The 25,266-nt window shown below is 36.6% G+C and overlaps 1 protein-coding gene across 1 annotated transcript in view; it reads right to left on the minus strand.

The window, feature by feature from the left end:
* Window positions 1–2,319: 2,319 nt before the first annotated feature.
* The window catches only part of LOC129255953 (trans-acting T-cell-specific transcription factor GATA-3-like), a 50,525-nt gene continuing 27,578 nt past the window's right edge, over window positions 2,320–25,266 (minus strand). Inside the window, exons 3-6 of the mRNA XM_054894269.2 lie at window positions 12,777–12,923; window positions 11,737–12,372; window positions 6,227–6,372; window positions 2,320–4,471 (exon numbers count right to left, since the gene is read on the minus strand). Of these exons, the coding sequence (XP_054750244.2) occupies window positions 4,325–4,471; window positions 6,227–6,372; window positions 11,737–12,372; window positions 12,777–12,923 (1,076 nt within the window). The 3' untranslated portion in view covers window positions 2,320–4,324. The remainder of the gene's footprint in view (window positions 4,472–6,226; window positions 6,373–11,736; window positions 12,373–12,776; window positions 12,924–25,266) is intronic.

The following is a 25,266-nucleotide window of genomic DNA, read 5'->3' on the forward strand; positions in this document are numbered from 1 at the left end:
TAAGGTTGAAATTTATGTTTCTCTTCTCATCTAGTGATTGAAACAAAACCTTTTCACCTCCTCTCAAAAATAAAGAAATTCGATGGGTTCTGCATGTAGCCCCTGAACCATTTCTTCCAGGGTTAGGGTATCTTATCATATTGCAATATTTGTGAAATACCTGTGTTGATCTCGATGCTTGCAAGTTGCAACGATGTTTTCACTTTATGCCTCGTGGCATATTTTGGAAAAGTACAAATTAAGCCATCTCAATTAAACGAAAGTTAGCGGGATTTTGCTTTCAATGTGGATATTTTCCGTGGCACGATGTGACAAACATTTGAAATGCAAAACTAGGGGATTTTTGAGGTACAGTCATTGTGATTTATCATGGAATGCTATTTATAAACTTCTGTGACATTTAGGCAAAAAATGGTGGCAGTACCGGCGATTTACGCAGATGACTCGTCGTGAATTAAAAGTGTAAATAATGTTTTTCTCTGTCTGTGTGACACATCGATGGGTGACTTTGACTTGGTAAGACTATCAAATCCATACTCGGAGTCCAGGCATCATTCCAAACTCCATAATATGAAGAGGGAGGTGACCTTGGTGGGATGTAGGCAACAAGTCCTTTGCCATAGAACTCGTAGAATTCACTTGTACATTCAGCCTGATGGGTTTTTGCGTGTAAGTACACTCAGCATAATTATCTCGGAAAGTAATCCTCCGTTTTTCTTTACGAAATATATCTGGAAGCTCTCTGTTGGGGAACATCAACTCTAAGAATCCGGGGATTACATGTTGACACAAACAAGTTGTCAGTTGATATGTTCTGGAGGAAAATTCAAGATTGGCCCCTGGTATTCTTCATTTGAAACCAACGTTGCCTTCAAAGCCTGAAGGGCATTGGTGATCAGATCCCTTAAGACAAACAGACAAGATCGAAGAGCCGACAGCATTTGTGAGCAGGGAACATCGTTTTTCTCTGTTACACTAGATTTTATTTCTACGATAGAGTAATTCCCCGAAGGATGGCAGAGGAAACACATGTGATCTCTTTACAAAACAATCCTCAATGAAATTTATCAGAGAGGACTCCGCAAGAGTCATCCTCGCGATGAGATCTGATAATGTCAGGGCAATTTCTGGGTAGCCGGTGAGAATGGAATTATGAATGAAAAGGGGGAACTTGTGGAAGTTGGATGATCATGAAGACACGTACGATGAAAAAAGAAACGAGAGATAGAGAAAGTTTGACAGAGAGGGCGAGAAATGGAAACGACTGTATGTTTAAAAAGAATCAGTTGGTTTAAGAACGAGATAAATGATATCATAATTATGAACCAAAATGTATTATTTCCCTTAAATATTCAACGCATCTTTTGTTTAAAAAAAGATTTTGCACGATGATTATTTCTTCATAAGAGCACTCATTGCTGAAAGTAAATCAGTTAATTGTCTAAGGAGACTAGACTCCTTCATCAATTCATAATTCAAATAATTATCGAATGCGGAAGTATGATAGAAACAAAGCCGTCTGGTACCCATCCTAAATTACCTATATAGAGTGTGGGTGTGCGTGAGTTATTACTAGTGTGTGCGTGAGTGCGTGTGTGTGTGTGTGAGAGAGAGAGAGAATGGGGGAGAGGTTATTGGCGACGTGTCTTGTAGATTAGGTTAGGATGAGCTTGAGAAACCCTTGGTTCGGGAGGGGGAAGGACAAGGGAAAAAGAAGAAATGAAGATGGCTCGACAGATCCACAAGGGCGGAAATTCGCTGAAATTCGAGTAGGATATGCAAAAGACACTTACAATCGGTGAAGCGGCCCAGTGACGAATGGCAAACATTTGGTGGGAATATGGAAAGCGTGGAAAATTGACGATCTCTAAGGAGGATCGATGATTTCCGCTCAATTCCAAGTCGGAAAAATATTACAAGTCATGAAGATCTTGATTTCTTGAGATAAGAGTGTGTTCACAATAAGAATCTTTTTTGGTACCGGTAATATGAAGGGCATGACCTCTGAGCAGGAATATATATTATAAGACTGAGGTAAAAGGCAAATCATGCAAGTTGCTAAGCTAGACTAGGTCGTTGAATTTATTAATAAATTAGTCCCTTCTTAATTGCAATCACTGGCATATGGTACTTTTGTTGTTATTATTGATGTTTGTGCATTGTTTCTGCCCACGAAAAAATAATAAAATTAATAGATAGATATAAGAATAAATATATAAATTGGTACACATAAGTGGTATTTTAAGTATATCAAACATGATCAAGTTTGCATTAATATCCGACTTATTATTATTATTATTTTTTTTTTTTTTTGGGGGGGGCTTTTTTTTAGCACAAACGTAATTAGAAATTTGGTAAACATGATTATTTGTTCTCCATTCATCGTGACATTGGGGCCAGGCCTTATTTAATTGTTTCAATTGACAATAATATTTGTTCTATTGTGGGAATTTTTGTTCTCCCTTATAATTCGTTTTAATAATACTCTTTTTTTATACTTTTTTATACTTTTTTTTTCTTATTTGTAAAAAAATAGTTTGGGCACTCTCGCCTCTATTCCTTTCCTAATCATGTGAATCGACTGTGGAAACACATTCGCCGATTATTATGATATATGAATGTTGGGCTGCACTATCTTGACGGATCATTACATATTTCTACCCTATTTTGCATGACCAATCGAATTTCTAACTGTCCGCCCCTCGCCCTGAAAAGTTCACATCACGGGGTCACTCACAATAGTAAAAGAAAATATATAAATGCGCGTCTGCTGATGACGATAAGAACACCGTAGATATGTTTCATGCATAAATGGCGTCCTTCGGGAAAACCAATGGAGGATTAATGTCAAAAACCATCTTAGAAGCAGAGAATACAGGTCTAGATATGGCATGGGTAATGATTGCTTCCATATTTTCTAGTGTCCCCATCCCAGAGGAGTCTTGGAAAGATTGTTGTTCATTATCAAGACTCATTTTCGGTAGCCTTCTAGCACCTTCAAGTCCAAGTGACATCAGCACTTTTAGGTCGACATAGAAAGGGACGTGTCGGAGTAATTCCGACCAGAAGTTAGCACTTCTTGACCCCAACTCCGTGTGGAGATTATAAATTGGGCGGAGAATTTAGAATAGAGAGATGAATAACGGATGGTTAGGTGGGTCTTGAGTTAACTTGACGGTACGACAGATGGAGGACATATTATATTGATGGTCCCCCAAGGATGATCTTTTTCACCTGAACTTTTCATCGTCATGTTATTCGTCATAATTGTCCTCAGAAAAGTCTTAACCATTTCTTCTCTCAAACAGAAGTTGTCTATTTTCTAAGATGAGTCTACAAAAATTGTCAAGCAACCAGCAACCCTTAAATGTTCAAAGATGCATTGACTTTAAGAATGCTTCATCAAACCTAGTGCAGTGATTATACACAAATACACCCACCGAATGCATTTTCCCCCTTTGGTGTCACAGGCAATAAATTTTGGACAATTGCTCTAATTGTTAAAGTTGACTGCTTCGAACAATAAAAAAATAAGACGTTTGTTTGTAATGACTATTAGCCATATTTTGTTAGCCTTAGCTAACTTGAACGCGATAGTCTGGCATTCTTTGCTTTATATTTAATTTTATTTTCATCAGGCTCGGTAGCAAAATATGATAATTACAATAACTGAATTTCACTGATGTTGATGTAATTCCTCCTATAAATTTGAATATCTGGTTGAGCCGCAATCAATAAAGAGATACGGAAGTTCGGGATTGACCTTGTGAATTTCAGTTGAACCATTTTCATTTCATGCACCAAGCTGATCGGAAGTTACAAAGTGTGCGCTTGTCCCATTATACAGAGTTTCGTATTGACAATAAACGGAAGCAAATGAACATGCACTGACTGCCTATAACAATATGAAACTCTTTTTCATCTGTACCATAAAAAAGTAGAATTAATTTTTCGTTATTTTTTCCCTCGTGCTGTTTGTAGTTGTTATTAATTTCATTAAAACATCGACGTTCCATGCTAATCAATAGTCAGTAAAATTAAATTGAATATATTTTTAAAAAATTAGAAATTACAAATTGTATGCTATTTAGATTTTATTATGCCCCCCCCCCCCCGATACACATGAAATATAGTGTGGTAGTGCTTGATTCCTTTAACATATTTAATATAAAAAAGGGGGGAGTGCGAATAGTTGGGCAAATGCGAAAGACAATTTTTAGAAAAAGCGATCTCCATGCAGAGGCATGTTCCGTATACAACTAACAGTATATCCTCTATTCAGCAGCTCACGACTGCACCTCATTCGAAAAAAAAAGAAACCCGTCTAATTTACTGAAAAGGTACTTACCCCGTGAAGTTTGTAGTAGAGCCCACAGGCGTTGCAGACAGGGTCTCCGTTGGGGTTTCTCCTCCACAACGTTGTGGCGGTAGCTTGACAATTTGCACATGATGTCCCCGTTCGTTTAGCAGACTACAAAGAAAATTAAACACAAAACATTTTGTTTGAAAATGTAACACAACGATACCCCAAATAAATTTTCATGAAACCTATGAATAATTAATGAGTTATTTGCATTATAAGAACGTGGATGTCACTTGTTAGTGTTGAAATAAAATGACAAGAAGGTACTATTTGTGGCAATAACGTTAATTATGAAGTTTAACCGGACCATTTACAAACACTTGCAATAAATTCGTGGTTTAACCGATAGTATTTATGCAAGCTTGATGGCCTAAAAGTTGACATAGGCCTTTGTTTGGAGTGAAAATATGTGTGCTTTAAAATGTTAACATTCAATTGGAATGAAAATATAACTGTGCTCGAAAGTTTACATACACTTGGAATAAAAATGTATTATGGGACGAAAGTTTATGTACACTTTGATTAAAGAAATCAAGTTGGGCTAGACTTTTAACTCTATATGACATTGAATTTGAATAGTTTCAAATGTTTACAACTGAATGTGTCCTAGCACTAAGTAGTTTATGCATGTTCTTTATAGCTAACACCGAGACAGGTTTCGTTGCATATTAACGATCTCTTTTTGAGTGAAATTGAGGAAATGTATATTGCACGTTAATATTTTGTTACATCTAAACATTCGCGCTCAATTTGACTGTATAGCAGTTATATGTTTTATATGCACTTTCCAAATATCAAATAACGTGAACACGATTATTTGAAATTGCTTACAGTTTCGATATTTCGAAATTGATCATTTATTATCGATTTAAATGAATTAACAAAATCTATGAAACTTCACTGTCACCATGATTACGAACATGAGAGAGATGTATATCATAACGTCTAGACATATTGGTATATTTTGAGAATGATGCTTGTGAAAAGGAATTATGATGACGTCGACGTTACGTCAAACACTTTCAGAACAAAACTACAAAACCTCCACAAGTCCCACCATTTTCTAAAACCCATTTCATAGTTTTCTGTCTCGAACTTTGCTTGACTCCGATTCGGGCGATACATCCCAAATGCTTTAATAAAATTTTGCCTGGCAAATCGAAAGTCAAGCAGAATTCCAAACTCTCCTCCAGGTATTGCTTTCAAACTTCCTCTCATTGTCCTATCTGGGTTATAAATCTTTTATAGCTCGATCAAAATCATAACAGAGTTCCTGAAAAACACTCCCTCTGTAATACCTGCCTCGTAATAATTTTCATATTATTTAGCACACAAGCGCGTATATCATGTTTCATAGGTTAAAGAGTGTCAGATACTGCCACCATAATGTCATATTTCAAATTCGCATTTCTAAAGTAACTATATGATTATTGACCGTTTATAGAGATCAATTAAAACTATCAAATTTCCCACGCCCGTTAGAAAGTGAAAGAATGAAGAGAAATGTTGAATGATACTTAACGAGATATCGTGCAAAAAACCCAATAGCATCGTGACTGGATACTGCTTATAAAAATATATTGTTTCATTTAATTCAGGTATACAGGATTTTGTCTGTTTTTTTATTTTCGCATTAAAGAAGCAAGACTCTTTTTTCACTTTTCGATTTTTAACATGTGCATGAAATACAATCAGATTAAAGAATATCCTTAAATGTTCGTCTTGGAAATGAAACGGAGAACTCTCTCTATCTGGTCATCCATTTTGTTATCTTGACTTCGAACATTGGTGAATTAAGAGTTTCACTTAAGATTTCCCTTGAAGAATTACTTTAAGTTTCACTTTCAGTTTTATTTTACTTACCAATCTCCGTTTTGGTTTGATAAGCGGTCTGTTCTGTCCATTCATTTTGTGGTAGAGACCGCATGCATTACAAAGATAGTGACCATTACCATCCCGTCTCCACAGCGGTGTTGAGGTGGCGCCGCAGTTTACACATTCTCGGCCTTCTGATGAAACAAATCGAAAACAATAAAAGAAACTCATGAAATTTTCAGATTACAACACTTTCAGATCAAAGTTATTCTCATATGCTTCATAGATTTTGAAATTTTAAAGGTAGTTATTTCAATGGATCATTGTACCCATCTTCTTAAGTAAGACGGTAGTGAAATACAATTTATCAAAATTAATATGGTTACTGACATTTGCGCATGAACTTATGTGCACAATTTCTTACTTTCTCTCCTTTCTTGTGAACACTCAAACATTTTGTTTTAATCCTTCTTTTCCTGTGCTACTTACTACATGTACTACGCAAGAACTTAGGACAATGTAAACTAACTTTATGTCTTTAGAAGATAGCGATCATGCAAACATGTTTTTTTTTTTGCCTTTGTTTATAGCATGAAATGAATAAAACTATATTCATGACGTGAGCATAGAGCTGTTTCGAAATATGTCGTACTGTATGTCTCAATCGTCACTTTGGAAGGTTACTCCGTGGGTATGTTTTAATGGAGATAAAGAGAAGGAAGACGCGTGGCCCATCCGTGGCGCTAACTGGTTGACACTTTATAAATCAACATTACCGGTTTATTTAACAAGCCAGACCTTAACCGAACTGACTTCGTTTTTATTTCTGTTGTGAAGAGCATTTGGCGATGGGGTCGGAAGGGGTCAGCCGAGAGAGAGAGTGAGGAGGGTTGGGGGGATTTTCACTCGTAAAAGATTGCTTGAAGAAACAATGTTTTATTGGCGGGCACAAAATTTCAAGTAATTGAGAATTACATTGAGAATTGATGAAAACCTATATTGGATAATAATCTAAATGAGCAATTTCGAACACACACAAAATAATTTATTGGCTAAAATGTGTTTTAAAAGTAGGAATTCCTTCTTTGATCTAAAATTGCATTTCTGATATATTTCATCTGCTAAACTACCATTACCATGGCTACTATTTTATATTTTTTATTATTATTATTTTTTTTTTTTGGGGGGGGATTCGCAAAATATTCGGCCTTAAACGCGGTTAACACATCCTTGCAAAGGAAAAGGCATCGAAGATCTGGTTTGAGGTCAAAAGTTGAAGAAACGAAACGAGGACGAAGTCAGGTGCTACGTCTCCTGTCCTCTCCTAATTCAAATTTCCTCCCAGTCTTTGGGTTTTAGCAGGGTTGCAATGCAATTGAGAGGGCGAGGAGAAGAGAACAGGGAGCGCGCGAAAAATGTGTATGTTGAGCTCTTCATTTTCCGATAATTTCCGATTCTCATTAGACGACCATTCTGGCGTTAAGTAACAGGGATCCTCAATAACCTAAGCCGCTATAAAGAACCCAGCCGTTTTATGACAAAGATCTTGATTCAGTCAATACTTGGGTCACATTTGTCTTCACGAATAATGAACAAAAAATGACAGGCTTTTGTTTGTTAAAATACATTTGTTTCATAACCATCCACTCCTGCAGTCACCGCATGTTGTGTGTAATTAATTTAATTATCGAGTGCGATTTTCGTAAATGACGATTAAACATCTATTCTGCTAAGGTGTCGGGTTTTAACTCTCAAATGTAGCCTATATTATTTTAATTTCAGTCATTCGATGCAGGTTTTTGTAATGATTAATTCATTACTGTTTGTTTTGTTTTTTATGTTATTAACAAGAATAAATAAACGTCAAATATATTTCTTGAACTATAGTCTTTGGTGACATGTTGTCGAGTACAGCATGTCATGTACATTTCTGTGACGTAATAAAGAGTACCTGTATATAGTTTATGTGGCGATGTTTTGAGCTGATAATTGCCCGTGGCACCATGTTTGTTGGATGACAGCTATATTGCCGAAGGGGGTCGTTCACGAGTTTTGACGTAATCAAAAAAGCTAATTATACCCCTATGAAGGAACTTGAGGGAGGCCTGACCTGAGAATGTGTAACATTATGAGAGGTGCGACTCGAAAGCCAACTTTCAATCTCTGTGCGAAAGACCCATCGGTGTTTGATAAAGTTTTGGTCGTTGTCATGGATAAATGAGAGGTGTAACTGTAAGTAATACAGAGAGGTTCTAATAATGCTAGCACCCCTCCCCTCCCCAAAATGCCACATGAGGGCCCATACGATTTCGTCCAAATACCCTTTTCAGCAATCGTATTATTTCTCCTTTTTTCATGTTAACTTCTTGATTTGTTTCTTGTTCAATAAGTAAATCTTGCAGAAGAAATTACCGGTAAGGCTTGTGTCACGCTTGAAAATCATTATTCTCTGGACATAAATTAGATCGAACATAAGCCATATAAAATTACTTGTGACTTTCAAATTTTCAATAACACCGGTCATTGGACGCTACCGATCATTTATACTCGTGTAGATAGTCGACCGGAGTGGGATTCGATGATGTGATAATTCTTCACCGTGTTGTCTTGATATCGATACCAAACAAAGACAAGTTACAAGTCCATGGGTAAGACAAGCGACCTCCGGTAAAACATTGACCCTCTTTCTCTATGTATTTGTACCCCTATATCTCGATTGGAGCTCATCCAAGACCCATCTTTAGTTAAAGAACCTGTGTCTCGGTATACTAAAATGGTTAAACCAATTAGGGCTTATGACGTAGACGGTGACGTTTGTTTCTTTATAGTTGACAGAGAAGCCGTGTGGCCGTTTCCGTTTAGGGTTAATGTAATTGTACCTCCCCGAACACAGGTTCTATAGGACTTTCAAAAACATCTCCAAAGTGGTCCAGGTTTATTTATATACAATCCTGCTGTACAGGATATTCCAGTTAATATTTTAGAAAGAAGGTACAATTGCATTAGAACATTTCGGTTGCCACTTCCGGTCGCCATAATGACAGGGGCTGCCTTGCTTCTCACTTTTGTTCTATAATTCCATCAGTTGATGCAAACATGGACCTACTACTCTACGAAAGGATTGAAGTTGATAAAAAGTACTTTTTTTAAAGCGATATGGTAGGGAGGATGCTGTTTTCCCCTTTAATCCATATCTAACTTGGACATCGGCGTTTCGTGATTATTTCACTCCTTTGCGAAAAAAAAGAGATAAAATGTTTTTATGACTATTACAAAGGTACTTAACATTACATGGGATTGTGCATTTCATATTCAACTGGTGGTGGGTAATTTCATTTACTTATCTTCGAAAGAAGTCACATGACCCGTGGTGTCTGTTATTTAAATAGATACGTATTATTTACAATTGTCTGTAAATTTTGGATATGGTTTGTGATAAAATTACTGTACCTTGGTTTCATAATTTGATTGCATGTTTTATGTTACTGTCGAGATTATCGCGATTCCTCCAAAATTGGAGAGGCGCGAGGGAAGACTGGTTATTTGGAAAAAAAATAATGTTACCTGGTGGGTGTTTCATAAAGCTGTTCGTAAGATACGAATGACTTTACGCACAAATTACTGGTGATCCTTTCTTGTGCTATGTGATATCCCTATGTAATTGATTTTGACACAAGAACATGTTCCAGTTGTGCGTAAAGTCGTGCGTAACTTTATGAACAGCTTTATGAAACACACATCTGTTTAGAAAATACAAACATATAGGTAACAAGGAAACCAAAAAATGCTAATACCTACAGTAACAGTTATGGCTATCATTTTTTTTCTATGAATGGTGCAACTGATATCACACTATATCATTCTATTTTGGCAAAGTGTCCTGTATCGTGTCGTGGTAAGAAGATCCAGGACTAAACTCTCGATATGAGCCAGCAATAAATGGATACAGGTGGTTTCATGGAACTGTAATCCGATCTTACATGAGGCAGCGAGGAGAGGGCACCGGGGGTCAGCGAGAGACGCGATGGCGGAGGCATAGACGGCGTGCTCTCTCCGCTAGAGTCGTGTGCCAGACACGCGAATCATGAGAAATTTCATCATGATGGCCATGTCCATGTATCCCCCTTCCCAGCCCACCCTCCCTCAAAAAGACCCCTCTCATCTCTCCGCTGTGCCTCTGGCTCTATCTATTCGTACTCCTTGTCTCTGTCCAAGATTCCAAGTTCAAACCAAATACCGACTACGTGACGGGTTAGATAAGTGAGCATTTTAAAATAATGAAATAATTTCATAGTATTCGAGTAATACAACTGGAACCTCTTATACTCGGTGCCAATATAGAGGAAGGGTTCTTTTAAAAAAAATCTTAGTGTCTTTAAGATATATTCTAAAACTTACAGAAGAAATATAGAAAGTTTATCATCAATAATTATCGTTAAAAAAAAATTACTTTAAACACCTTTACACTAAATTAATGAACGTGTACTTATGCTAATGACAATAGCAATAGTGGCGCTGAGTATTAGAAAAGATGAAATCGGGCAGTCCATTAGTATAACAAAGACCAAATGATACTTGAGAAGTTGACACTACAAACTTTCCAACTTTCGACCAATCGAAATCCATAAATCCACTAAAACATGTTTATTTTCTTTATGAAATCCTTCCTATCCAGATGTGTTTCTTTTTTTTTTTACTTCAGTGACACACACGGTTTTTACTGAGAGAATGCAACGCACAGGGGGAAAAAGAGCGGGAAAGGGTGCCAACAGATGAGAAAATCACCATGCCTGCCCGGGATAATCGCCTGATTAAGGCGGTATTATATCCAGAGGATTTGAACGGACGAAGTAACGATTGTACCATATCATCACTTGGTATTATTAATGCAGGCAACAGGTCATCTGTATGATGCATTATTGGTTTAATGTCATTGATTCAATGTCACATAACTGATCAAACCAAATGAGTTACACGTTTTATCAAAACTGTTTACGTATATGCGCGTATCTAAGTCAAGGTCTCCTACAATATTAATGATTATATTTGATGGTGATAAATCTAATGAAATTGAGAAAAATATACTCCCCGAATAAGTCTATTTTTTGTTAAGTTTTTAAGAAGCATGAGTGTGCAATGGTAATATAGATTTATTTATGAAATTTATGTTATTAGAAATATAAGACATTTGGAGTATTCTTTTTAAACTAAAAACATACAAACATAAAACATATTTGGTATCCAATACAGCGCAGAGTCATGTTTATCAGTGCCATAATCGGTAAGCTCATATTCATTGGCAAGCAGAGAAAGACTATAATGTAGGCCTAACGTATGATCTACATTATCGGCGCAAAGAACATCAACTTCAATGGATAAATGAATTTTGAAGAAACATAATGAGAAGAATGTGATTGACCTATAAGCAATTTCATTTGCTACAGAGCCTGAGATCACATACAAACAGGCACACACTCACCCTCCCACATGCAATTTCTTACAAATCAAATTGTGTATGCAATTATCCATGATTTAAATTTACAGGTCTATTAACCTACCTGTTGTGGATCTGCTTTTGTTTCTTGGTTTGGGTGCTGGGGCTAAACCTCTGTTCCCCATTACTCCTGGATGGTGAAAGTTCAGAGCGCTGTTTGGCAATTCAGACATGAACGACGCATAAGCCGCAGGTACATGGTGAGGTGCCTGCGAATAGGCCGAGTCTAGTGCACTGGAACTCATGGCTGAAGTCGACGCCAAGGAACTCACGCCGTTACTCGTATTACACTGAATGTGTTTGCCCGTGGTCGACGATGTCCCGTTCTTGAGCTCGGCTCCGTAGTCGGTGTTGGCCGAGTGTATGCTCACGGGGGTAATTATGTTATCTGGGGTGTTGTCCTTTGGTGGGGTCGGAGGGAAGCTGAAGTAGTGTGCTGCTGCGGCAGCCGCTGCGTTGCCCTGATGTGTAGCAGCAGAAGGGACGGATCCTGGGTGACCGTGCGAACTCGGTTGGATTGGCGTCGATGCCGGTAACGTGTAGGAACTTGTAGGACCGGGATGAGTTGCTGAACTTCCAAATGGACCACCACACCAAGCACCTGATCCTTGGACCCCGTGAAGGGACTTTCCGCTGTCCAACCACTGAAACGTTGGCGTGTGGAAATGGGGTCTGCAAACTTGACTGCTTGCTACTCCAGCTGGAAATTTCATGAGTAGAAGAAAAAAAAAGTTCAGTTTAACTAGCCAGAATATGAAAATAAACAAGATCGCTACAAAACAACGGGTTGAAAAAAATGACGGAACTGGGCTGCTAATTTGGTTACTGAGAGTCGGGGAATTTGATAAGAGGTTGCCCAGCAAGTGAACTAAATAATAGTGTGTGTTACTACAGGCATCCGAGGGTAGATTTATACCGGAGTCAACGTAAACCAACTACAGGAAGCAACGGAGAGCTTCCGGCTTTAGAGGCAGGCAATAGACCCCTGGGTGCACGTTGAGGCTCGCTGTCTGAGACCTTGACAAACTTTTGGCGCGTGTGCCGCAGTAATAACCCAGTCACAAGCCACGCGATCAAACAGAGTAAGGTGCTCATAAAACTCACCCCCAATAACCCCCGCCCCTAAAATAGGTTTAGCAGACACTGCAAAATTGGATCGCGGGACCAGTAATCCTTGCTGTTCAAGTTGGATTGGTACTAATAAACACACAAACAGGTCTGTGCCTGCTTTATTTAAAGCAAATTTCGGACCTGTTTAAGCCAAGGCCAATGCAGCATGAAAAAGAAGGGGAAAGATGTTTATTTCCTCAATTTCTCCTGAGAAAAACATCTGGTGGCGAGGGATTGCAAATGCTCTTTTTTCCTGGAAGTTGAAGCGTAACTTTTATCAACTTTCAAAATCAGGTGTTCTGGGGGGCTGACGGGAAAAAAGAAAAGCCCTTGCATTCGTCCGATGAGCAATTCGATAGTACCGTTTAAATAAGATGAAATTACAAATTGCCTGCGACAAGCGTCGTGCTGTGCTTTAAAAACCACAACCATACAGCCCACTGATCGTTGTATGATAACAATATTTATAACCAGCAAGAACCACTTCACTTAGTTTTACGACGACATGTATATTTCGACATTCAAATGGCGCTACAACCCGGGCCATTCTTTCCTCCCGACAGTGGTACACTAATTAAAGACATCTTTTTGGATCAAATCGGTAACAACATCAATGTGTACCGACAAAACAGTGGGACGTGGGTTCAAAGTCAGTTTTATCTCCACTTTTCTTTTCGGCATCAACACGTAAAACGACGCGCACTTACTTATCAGCGATCACTACTATGACGATCTAAGTATCTTTGTGAGTTGAGGTGATAAATGACACGAGATATAAAAAATGATAAAAATCAGCCAATTTATTATAGAATGCTCATCTTCACACATCTTTGTATTGCCAGTGCACACCTGCACAGCCATACTTTGATGGTATTTAGTATTCTAAGTGTATCGGTCGTCAAACAAGCTTCAGCAGATATAGAAATGAAAGGAACTAGTTACGGTAACAACAAAGACCCGCCAAATTCGGCAGTACGCCGAAATTCGTTTATATCCTACTCAAATGTTTAACTGGCGTAAACTAATTTGGTCTTCTTTTGTTGGTAAAAATTGATAGATCCCTTATCGGACTTTGTGAAAGAACATTACATATAAGATTTCCTTTTATAAATTTAGATTATTTTTATGATAAAATCCAAAACTGCATTTTAACAATGTCGGAAATGTTACATGATTTAAACAGAGTTTGACTAAATCATTCATCTTTGATAGTTTTCCTGTTTTGTTCATTACTTTTCAAGTCTTTTAATTTCTTCTCTTTTCCTAAGCCATGTACGTGTATGCCGAAAGACCATTTCTTTAATAGGAATTACAGGTTTATGTCAACATCTCTAAGTTAAAAGCCTGTTTATTAAGTCATAGAGGCTCAATAGTACAGCGGCCACCTCAAGAATGGAAGTTTATGGATTCGATCTCTGCCTGAGTTATACCAAAGACTTACGAAAATTGGACCTTTTTTTATTTTTCTTGGCACTCATCAGCATTCAAATTGGAGAAGAGTAATCATGACATTATGTTACGCAGGGTCCGCTGGGAGAACATTAGAACGTTATTTCTAAAATCTAACAACAAATTATCAAATTTCAAAGATTTAATTCAGTGACAGATGAAATTAATGTGTATTGTATTGAAAGATGAAATCTAAAGTATGATATTTTTGGCTATTAAACATCTACAATAAAGATGTCGAAATTGAAGTAGTTGTGTCGATGACAAATGTGTATTTTTTCCTTTTGGTAGAAACAACTTCTCACACATGCAAAGACAGGGACGACAATATCAGGATATAATCTCATATAGTCTCATAGATAAATATGAAAGGTAAGTGAAAAAACAGATATTACAAGTAGTGGGAGCTTAATCTTATATATTAGCTGAAAATATAAATCTCTCGCGTATTTTTCGCCTTTTCAATCAGTTTTACCCTTATTTAATTTGTGAATTGTCATATTCTGTAAAGAGAACTTTACAAGCTTAAATGTACCATATGTATTCTTTTCTATATAAAAATATGTATCCGATTTGTGTCAGAGTATGAAAAAAAAGATAGTGAAGATATTTTTGAATAACTTCATTTTTATGGTAGGCCTAAAGGTTTTACGACAGTCGGATCGGGAAAAGTGAGCGTAACAAAACTTTTGATTGAAACTTCCAATCAGTTTTTTGTTGTGTCCGAAAATTAAATTTTCTTTCTGAGTTGCATTCAAACGTCATTTTAGTCATTTTATAATTTCACATTCTTCTTAAAGTAGTCGAATAACTCTGTCCAGGACTTCATTTTTACACCATATCACCGATAATGATACCATGTAAGTCCATGTATAGGTCAAAGCTATCAACGAAAATCAGCGCCTCTGATTATGATGATGTTGAACTTCCCCTTGAACACAATTAGGTCACTTGCTTTCACTGGTCACCACTGGTCATTGATCGCTGAAAAAAATGAAAGAATTTGGCTGAAGTATAAAACGAAGACGAGAGGGGGGAAGCACGCTCTCAGATGTGCCGGGGTGATATTTCCTGAAGCCCCTGCACAAGTTCCTTTGCTTGTCAGTTACAACCCTCAAATTTCTAAAATGGTCATTCTTCAGCATGGACCTACTATGTATGGACTTCAGGAATGGGGTTTTTATTTCACAACTGAAATACTTGTTTGTTTTAAAAAAGGAGAGATGAGATAAATGTATACAATCAGTCTTGGATATTCGATTTTTTTTTTAACAAGTGCACACCTAGTTACCAATAATGCATATAGCATTTCCATTTATTTGAAAGCAAGATAAAAGAGCATTGTAGATTAAATGCCTTGCTCACGGGCATGGGTGCTGCGGCCGGGGATCGAACCCCGGACTTTCCATGTATAGCCAGGCGCCTTAGACCACTCGGCCACGGCACCTCCACTGTTGAACTTAAATACACATAACCCACACCCTCACCCACACATTCAATGGTGAACGCGTGTCTTCGGTTATTTCTCCTGCTATTATGATTATCATGTTTTGAACCTGTACGTCGTAATCCTGGGGAATTTAACTATTGTAGCTAATTAATTACCCGATTAAACTGTCTGAATATGGCATTTGTATTCTTAATTATTTCCTTGTCTATGCTGTTTGAAGGTGTCATACTCTCTAAGGAAATAATTTTCTACAACTTGTTCATTTAATAATCAATATTTCCTTGTATCATACGTCGTTCACCTAAGCCGACAATAAATGTAATTTATAGAGCCGTTATTATTTTTAGAGCGGTAACTACAAAATACGATAAAATTAGTACAGATATTACAAATAAAATCCAATTTGATGTTTACAGCTTTTGGTACATGTTGGTCCGAGGGTGTTTTGATAGACTTTCGGCAAGGTTGAAACAGATGTCACCTGTATGTGCGTAACTGAAAATAACCCGATAACGCAACGACAGAATTCGATTGTAAAAATAGATGTCTGGATTCTGATGTCAATCAAATAGGTTTTGTGTAAGATCACTCATCGTGTCTAACATCCCTATCATACAAAACAAGACAATCATGTGACTGAGTATTTCCATTTTTGTGTGTTATGTAATAAAGACTTCGCTGTAGATATATCTTTTGCCAACTTACCGGTGTAGTAACAGAAATGCTGATAAGCATAATAAACCGTCAATTATTATTGCAATGTTTATATATGTATAATATCATTTTAATGAAAAAAATACTCATGACCAAACCAATCACCCTCTCCGTGGAATATATCAACTACAAAGTACTAGAATGTATTTCTAAAATATATAGTGCTAAAACCGAGTTACAGAGTATTCTAAGTGAAATTTGGGATTACAAAAAAATTGGGCAGCGCACGTTGTCTTGGACTGAACTGTCAGTCTTTACAAGAGTGATGTACCCAGATAAATCCAGATTTGATATAGTACACAAATCGTCCTTTTTATATGACGGATAAAAACAAATCAATACTCGCAAAATCCTTGTCTGGGTCCTGTTAAAAGAGGAAGTAGGATTTCGTCAAGCGTGTCCTACATACTAATTCAAAGAGGAACACTGTGGCAGCCTGCAGTACTCCATTCCAAGGCTAAATTCTCGTGGTTGCAGTTGAAAACAATCAAATATTTTTGCCAAAAATGAAATGTACAAAAAAAAATTGTATTAATTTTTTTTGCGCGGCCAACAGACATGCAAGTTGCTTTCTTGCAAGATTGACTTGGTATTATCATGATGATCATAATTTCTTAATGAGTGTGGTTGAAAATTTTCCGATAAATATACAGAATTAATATTTAATATATTTAAATTTTATATATCAGGATATAGAATAGCCGCTTTATCCCTATTTTTTTAATAAATATAGGAACATGCATCTTCTTTTAGTAAAGAGAACGCCGTAAAATTACGGCAACAAGTACAGGCGTGCGTGTGTGCGTTATCCACGTGGGTGTGTTTTAGTGTATATGTGCGAGTTCGCGTGCGTGTTTCTTTGTTAGCTTATAATGCCCTGAACATACATGGACATTTCCTTGAAATAAACATTCGTTGCATGTCGGAAAATATGTGCTCCCGTCTGTTATGCATACCTTAATCAGTACTTTTGGTAAATTTTAATTTTAATTTCGATTTTTTTTTAACAATTCTAACAGCGAAATACATCCATTCATTTATTGTTTTGCATTTTGAACAGTTATATGTAATTTATAAGAAATTCAAACAACATGTATCATTTTGAATAGTATGACCTTTGTCAAATCTTAATTAAAGTTGATTAGATTTCCAAGTTATTGGTAATCATGTAATTATAGATTACCAATCTAAAGAAGATGTAAAATAACTTGACAAATACATCACATATTGACAAAAAAAAATCATAGTAATGAAATGTGTAGGCAACAGTGAACATTGTTTCAATATTCTTTCAATCTCCAAAATTGCAAGAATAATATTGTTTCATTCTAATTATGATCTCCATCAAACTGCGAGACCAGTTTCTAATGTTACTGTGTATTTAAAAGTGATCTCAATCATGAGACTTTTATCAAGATAACAAATTAGCGTGTATAATTTTTAGATTTCCTTCAACTTATTCATTTATTTGCCTCGTCCTTTATATACATATATATTTAAAAATTCACATTTCCTACTACCATGTGGCGGAAAGAGAAAGCCCAAGGCGGAAGGGTAAACTTGCCATTAAACCCGAACTTAACATTAATAGGGGATTAACTACATAAACAGTTATCGGATCGCAGAACAGCTTTGTCGTTGTAAGCATTGAGTCAACCTAAAAGGTCACGTGACTGATCGATATTTTTTTACCCCCCTGGAGCCCGGGAAATAGTCGGTAGCTAGTACAGGATACAGACGGCGTCTCATGTTTTACTGCTTGTTTAATCAAGCAGCAAAATAAAACAATCATTTCAATACTTTCCTCCGCATGACATTTGACCGAAAAAAGAAATTTTTGCTCTGCATGAAAGTCAATACACTTGTTTCTAATTTTAACCATGTTCAATGTTTGTATGAATAAAATCATGACAACTTTTTACAAATTATTGAGTCAGCGTTACTGCGTATTATGATTCCTGCTAATTAATTATTTTACACATTTATACATTTTCATTCTTTTAAGCTCCAAACATGCCCGAAGATTTTACTCCCCTGGACATAATGGCCAATATCTAATAATATCATGAAGACATTTAATAGGTGATTACGAATCTCAACTTTATCAAAATCTGAAAATAGATCGTAAATGATAATATCATTTAAAGATATCGATTTAACACCTGTTTAAGATTTTGAGATCTTAATGCCCGATACCATTCAGATGTATATCGTGTTTGTCGGGATTCTTCAAAGCCAGACTACATTCAATTTGGTATCATCGGAATGCCATGGTCTTTATTAATCATTCCCAATTTCATAGACATGGTTGTAATCTGATTTTAATATCTGATATGAAACGTAAAGGTGTTTGAACAGTAACGTATGCACTCTTTAACTAAATCAAACAGTTGATCACCTTCATAAGAATGAAAAGACCTAACCGTGAGGTGGGTTAGCCCATTACGAAAAAAATCAGCCGATTTCAATGACCAAAAACCGTCATAAAAACAAGATAAAGGATTTTCCATTTGCAACTGATATACCTGACAAAATTTTATCTTGTATTGAAATCAATGTCGCATTCTCTTACACCTTTTCTCTACCAGCGCATTTTGTCAGCTAAACCAAAAGGGATTTTTGGCGAGAAAGATGTGCCGGTCGATAAGCAATGATGAGATGTGTATTAAGGGAACTATATTGCGGTCGGGTAGGTTAAGGGGGGGGGGGTGGGCTAAGTGTCTTTTTATAAGGGTTTCTAATTTAACGCATGGTTACTATCCATCATTAACAAGAGAGGCTATTCGTTATTACTCGTGTAACGTTTCTTTCTGATTTCATACAAGATATGGGGACCTTTGCAGAAAGAGTTGCGTTTAACTTTCAAATAGGCCTACACTATAAATTGAATTGCAGGGAATTGAAATAAATCCAAGTGAACTGTAGTTATGGACCAATAGCATTTTGGATTTAGTTTTAATCATAAGGATTAATATTTCAATCTCGAAGGATTCGAATTCAATCCCTCGAGATTATTATTTTTTATTCAGCCTAAATCCAGAATTCGATTGGTCCAAAACCACAGTCCATCTGGATTTATTTTAAATCCCTGCAATTTAAGGCCACCGCACACACTACGATTGGTCTGCGAGTCTGCGACCCAATATTGGAATAAAACGTAGTAGAATTTGATCCTAATTTGATCTAATTGGTTGAACATCAAGTTCGGTTTGATTTTTGGAGTTGCGTTTCATCGCAAGTCTCATTGCAACCGACCCCATGGTATGATTAGTCTGCAAGCACAGACTCATATTTGACACTTCAACCAATAACAGGTCTAGAGTGAAGACTAGACTAGACTCCACCAAAGACTTTCTGTATCAAAGCCAGCCACAGTAACATCGTGAATCTAGTCTCACTAATTCAGACTCTGCATTATGCACAATGTGCATTGCGAAAAACAAGGGTCTGTGCCTGCAGACTATATTATGATCTTCATTCAAGCCATTCGAAATCCAACAAGCAAAAATAAAAGAGAAAAAATATATTATTTTCCTCTTTTTTTTTTAGTTTGTGTCTTCATCACGAGAAACCCCCAAAATGTTTCATTGGGTCATGGTGTCAAGTGGAAAGTGCCATCCGAGAAAGAAAATGGAGATACTGGTTATGTGAAGGTATCCCAATGTCCAGAGGGAAAAGCTCTGTTGTCAGCATGTTTTACAGTCAGGTTGCAGATAAGAACTAGTAGATTTTCCGCGGATGAGATCGGAGTGAGATGGGGTTCAAGAAAATAGTGATGTGGTGCTAAAAAATCCAATAACTTCATCACAAATTGAATAAAAAAAGTCATATCATCAGGGGATTATCTAGTGAGATCATAACCACTGTCTTTTTTTCTCAGATTATTCTTCTTCTGTTTTAACTGAAACCTATTGCCATCTTCTTTTAAATCTGAACCCTAAAATGACTGGGCAATTCAGACGTCTAAACAGTGAATTAAAAGACCGAAGAGGTTTCCCTCAATACCTCGGATAGCCTGTAATGTAATGTACAATGGAATGTTGTATTTTAGATTTTGTAATCTATGCATAATGTATATCATTCTGATAAAAAACTTACACGTAATTTCAATGTATCTCATTTCTTGTTTTATTTTCGTCAAAGTCTTCGTCAGTTATCAAAATAGGTACCCTCCATCCTGATTTATGAATTTTAATAAGATTTTTTTCCATTATTTTTTCATTTTACTTCTAATTGATCATGCACATATTTGTTCAAGATCAAAATTTCTCTCGTACTTTTTATAAATCTCCTTGTATTTTGTTTTTCATTTGTAATCTTCTCTTTGTTATTGTTTTCTATTCACACCTTTATTGGGTTAGGTTGAAAAAGCTCCCAACACCTCCTTCTAGACGCTGTTTCGTTACCATATACCCGCATATTTGTGACGCATGAGGGCTGGTGGGGTGGTATATAGCGGGGCTTTACCAACATGTTTTTTTTTTATGTCTTAGGCATTTTCAACCTGGAAAATGAAACAAATTGCTGTAATCAGATTTCATTAATTCATTGTCAGTTTTATCATGATTTATAGAAGAACAAAAAGGTTGGAGGATTGAGTTTTCTTTGACGAGGAAATGGTGTTGGACCAACAAAAACAGAGATACGGGAGTTAATACCCACAGCAGAATAATTTCTAGGAAAAGAGGATACAATATATCTACTCACCGTGGTTAGAGCCTAGGCGCGTGTGTTTAAAGAAGTAATACTCTCTTCCTGATTCTATATTAATATTTTCTTCGTTTTATATCATAATAGGGGTGCCAATTCTAATTGCATGGCCCTAAATCACGATCATAAAATGTATTGTGGTGAGCGAAAAAAGGGTGCACTGTTTATATTTATGTTATTTCATTCCGACCATTCAAAATTAGACAATATTTACAAAATTATTGGCAACGAAAGAAACGCAGTTTCAATTCTTAACGTTGCACTGCAGAAGTATGAAGGCTGCAATAGTTAAAGGGGTACTCCACGCTAAAAATAGTATGAAAAGTTTAAAATATATGAACAGATTAAGAAAAATCAGACAAACAAAACACTGAAAATTTGATCAAATTCGGACAAGAAATAGCAAAGTTATGGCATTTTAAAGATTTGCATTATTCCGGTGAAACAGTTCTAGGCATGTCTTCATGAATATTCAATGAGCAAACCCATGATGACATATCCCCACTTGTTCTTTTGTATTTTATCATATGAAATTAGGTTTATTCAAATTTTTCCCATCAAGACCCCAAAAATATTTGAAAAACAACTGATTAAGTGCATTAGATATTCATTGCTGCAACTTATTTTATTACAAAAGAGACGTATCATTCACACGTGTATGAAAAGAATGAAACAATTATGATTTCATGTAATAACATAAGAAAAAAGGAAAGTTGGAAAGTGACATCATCAGCCCATCTAATGAATATTCATGACGACGTGCATTATAAATGTTTTCACAATATAACTTCGCTATTTGTTATCAGATTTTGATGAAATTTTTATCATTTTGCTCTTTGAATTTTACTCTTTATTTCAGATATAAAATATTTTCAGCCCGGAGCATCCCTTTAAAGCAAGGAATGTGTAAAATGGTTGTAAATTGTGGTATTCCTTTTTATGTAGCGCGATAACACCTAGCTAGAACAACTTACAATATGGGTTCTTTGAAATGTAGCAGGTCTAATGGGAATTAGGCACCAGTCTCACCAATAAAACAGACTCCAAACCGACCGATTGTATAAAGTTGGTAATAACATTATATCGGGCTATCGTCCGTTTTGCGGGTGTGACATTGATATGATGATATTCCAATGAAATCGAAACAATATGAATGTATAATTTGTGATTTTTTTTTCCATTGGGCTCCTCCTGTTCAGTTTTTTTTTTTATCGAAACAAAGAATCTGAAGTGAATCAATAAAACCATTTCGCCCCCCCCCCCCCCGTTCAATTCGGTTCATCTCATTCGTCAACGTACACTGCAATTTTTTGTTTATTTTTTTGTTGAAACAAAGAATATGAAGTGAATCAATAAGAATGCATATCTGTGATTTTTTTCCATTTCGCCGCCCCCCTGTTCAATCCAGTTCATCTCATTCGTCAACATACACGGCAATTTTTGTTGTCTGTCGAAACAAAGAATAGGCCTATGTATTGAATCAATAAGAATGTATAATCTGTGATTTTTTTCTATTTCGCCCGTTCCCCCCCCCCCCCCCCCCCCGCTGTTCAATCCAGTTCATCTCATTCGTCAACATACACGGCAATGTTTTGTTTTTTGTCGAAACAAAGAATAGGCCTATGTATTGAATCAATAAGAATGTATAATCTGTGATTTCTTTCCATTGCGCTCCCTCATTTCAATTCAGTTCATCCCATTCGTCAACATACACGACGGTGATTTGTTTTATTTTGTTTTATGGAACTGCGAAGTACAACTGTGTCATCATATCGCATTATGTTGCGGCTGTGGAATGCGGATAAAAAAAAAGCCCTTTCTTGCTCTCGGAGAAGAAAGAAAACTTTCTTCTGAAAATGTCAACATAATTAGGCGATAAAGAAAGAAGCGACGCGACGGCCGTTGGCTCAAAACAGAAGGGGCATGTTTGAGGCTACAAGTTTTCTTATCGCCCCGTTCGGTTTCCGCAAGATAAACCCACGCGCGACTAATTAATCAAACATTCTTATTAATATGCAAATGTCACCCGCAACGTCATTTTGTAGTGGAGGTATGCGCATCGTTGACAATGTAGCGTATTGGCAAGTTTAATTGTGGCTGCTTGTTTGCAATGTAGACATAGCAATTGCTCTCTTCCTGGTGGATCTGTTCCACAGATAACAAGACTTAATCCTATATAATGTGTGTGGGATAATGATGATTGTAATTAAAGGAAACTTTGCCAGTGCTATTCAGGTTATTAGACCCGCTGGTCGTATGACACTACATTGTCAGCAAAATTGAAATACTTTACTTATTATCTATCGGCATATCACACCTTTCTCTTACTGAAATTTTATCTTTTCATCATTATGATTCTGGAGATGATCTGTGACATATTTTTTTCAAATGATAATAAAACAGATTAGTCAATTGTTGAAGTTTTTAGGATTTGCTGTAGGCAAAGTTATTCAATCGCTTACTTATCAGATCGCAAAGAGAAAAGGAGGGGGGTAAATATGGAACTAATTACGCGTCTCGAATTGAGTAATCGCAAGGGTGGGGGTAAAGGCACTTCTACATAATTCAGGAGGGAGAGTTAATTTCATGCCCCAACAATCCGGAGATCTGCTTCAAATTAGACAACTTTCGCACCGGACTTGCACTTTTATTTGAAATAACTATATAGCTTTCCTTCCTCGTGTTTCCCGCGTAAATCCCGATCCTCTTTTTATTATTTTTAGCTTTGTCTCACCCAATTATTATACCCTCGGTCTTTTAGGACAAAACACACAATCGTTTTGACAATACATCATGACGCTTTGCTCTCATTAGCTGTCAATATGACATGTGTGACGGTATATTATACGTTTTGGAAAATAAATGTAAATTAAACGGCCAGTGTTTACTGGCAACCAAAAGTACCATAACAGTATACAAAACCTCACATTTCCATCATAATTTAGCCTTAGAAGCAGCGTAATCGTGATAATTATTATCTTTATGATTATCATTTATATTATTATTATTATTATTGTTATTTTACACATATTGCCGAATAAAATGATAATGATTTTAGTATTAGTATTATCATTATAATTATTATTATCATCATCATCATTTTACTAAATACTGCTACTATCATTATTATCATTAATAAATATGATGACCATTACTATTATTATTATTATGCTTATAAGAATAATATCGTTGTTGGCGTTGATGGTGGTGATATCATTCTTTTCCACGTTTCTTCTGATTTTACATAGACATTCTCTTTGATAACGGACGATTGAGGATATTGACGGCAGAATTAGGCGCGTGCTACATGACCCCATTGCGAACTAAAACATAATCTAATTTGGAAAGATGTGACCCCTAAAGTTCACGGCAGCCCTCCTTTTCCCCATCTTTTTTCTAGTACAACCATTACACCTAGAGCAAAAACAAAGTGTGTCCTCGTCCGCATGTTAGCCCGCTAGTTGGATCTGACAGGGCGCACGGAACGCACGGCAAGAGACCCGTGATGACATACAGCCGTCAAAACCTAGAGCAATCAACAAGTTGATGAATTAAACTTTTAAAACACTCAATAATGACCGTTCAGTATGAGCCTTATTGGGCTTGATTGCTTTTTAAGTGGACCCACATTGGGCTACGGCTGGTCTGTGACCACTGCTATTAACTCATGTTTGTCCGCCGCGAAGCGCGCGCCATGGCCACGCCCGATTTTGACGAAAGACATCAGAAGTCTGATTCGCAGGGAGGAAACTCACAATGAAATTCAGTATTCAATAAAAATCTATATTAGATAGATTTGTTGTTTCCGGTTTCATCTAATTTCGAGCTGACAGGGTTAATACTTGCATCGCTGGAGATGGCCCTTCAACCAAATTTGAAATCGATTTAACTTTACTGAGTTAAAAGTCATGTAATCATAATTATTGTCGTGTCATCACTATCATCAACAGATCAATAGGCTATCACATGTACTGCTGATTTTCTGGGACAAAACTTTTAAGTTGGAGGTATGTGTACCACAATTCGAATTCTGAGCATCACCAATGCTTCCATTCTCTTTGTCTGCTTCTTATAAACAGGCCTACATGAACATGTAATGATCGCACATAAATAATGATATTAATAATAAACAGGTCCCTCGGAGAGGACCTTAAGCCGTCG

The sequence above is a fragment of the Lytechinus pictus genome, chromosome 3 (assembly GCF_037042905.1).
Source record: "Lytechinus pictus isolate F3 Inbred chromosome 3, Lp3.0, whole genome shotgun sequence".
In the NCBI taxonomy this organism is placed as follows: Eukaryota; Metazoa; Echinodermata; class Echinoidea; order Temnopleuroida; family Toxopneustidae; genus Lytechinus; species Lytechinus pictus.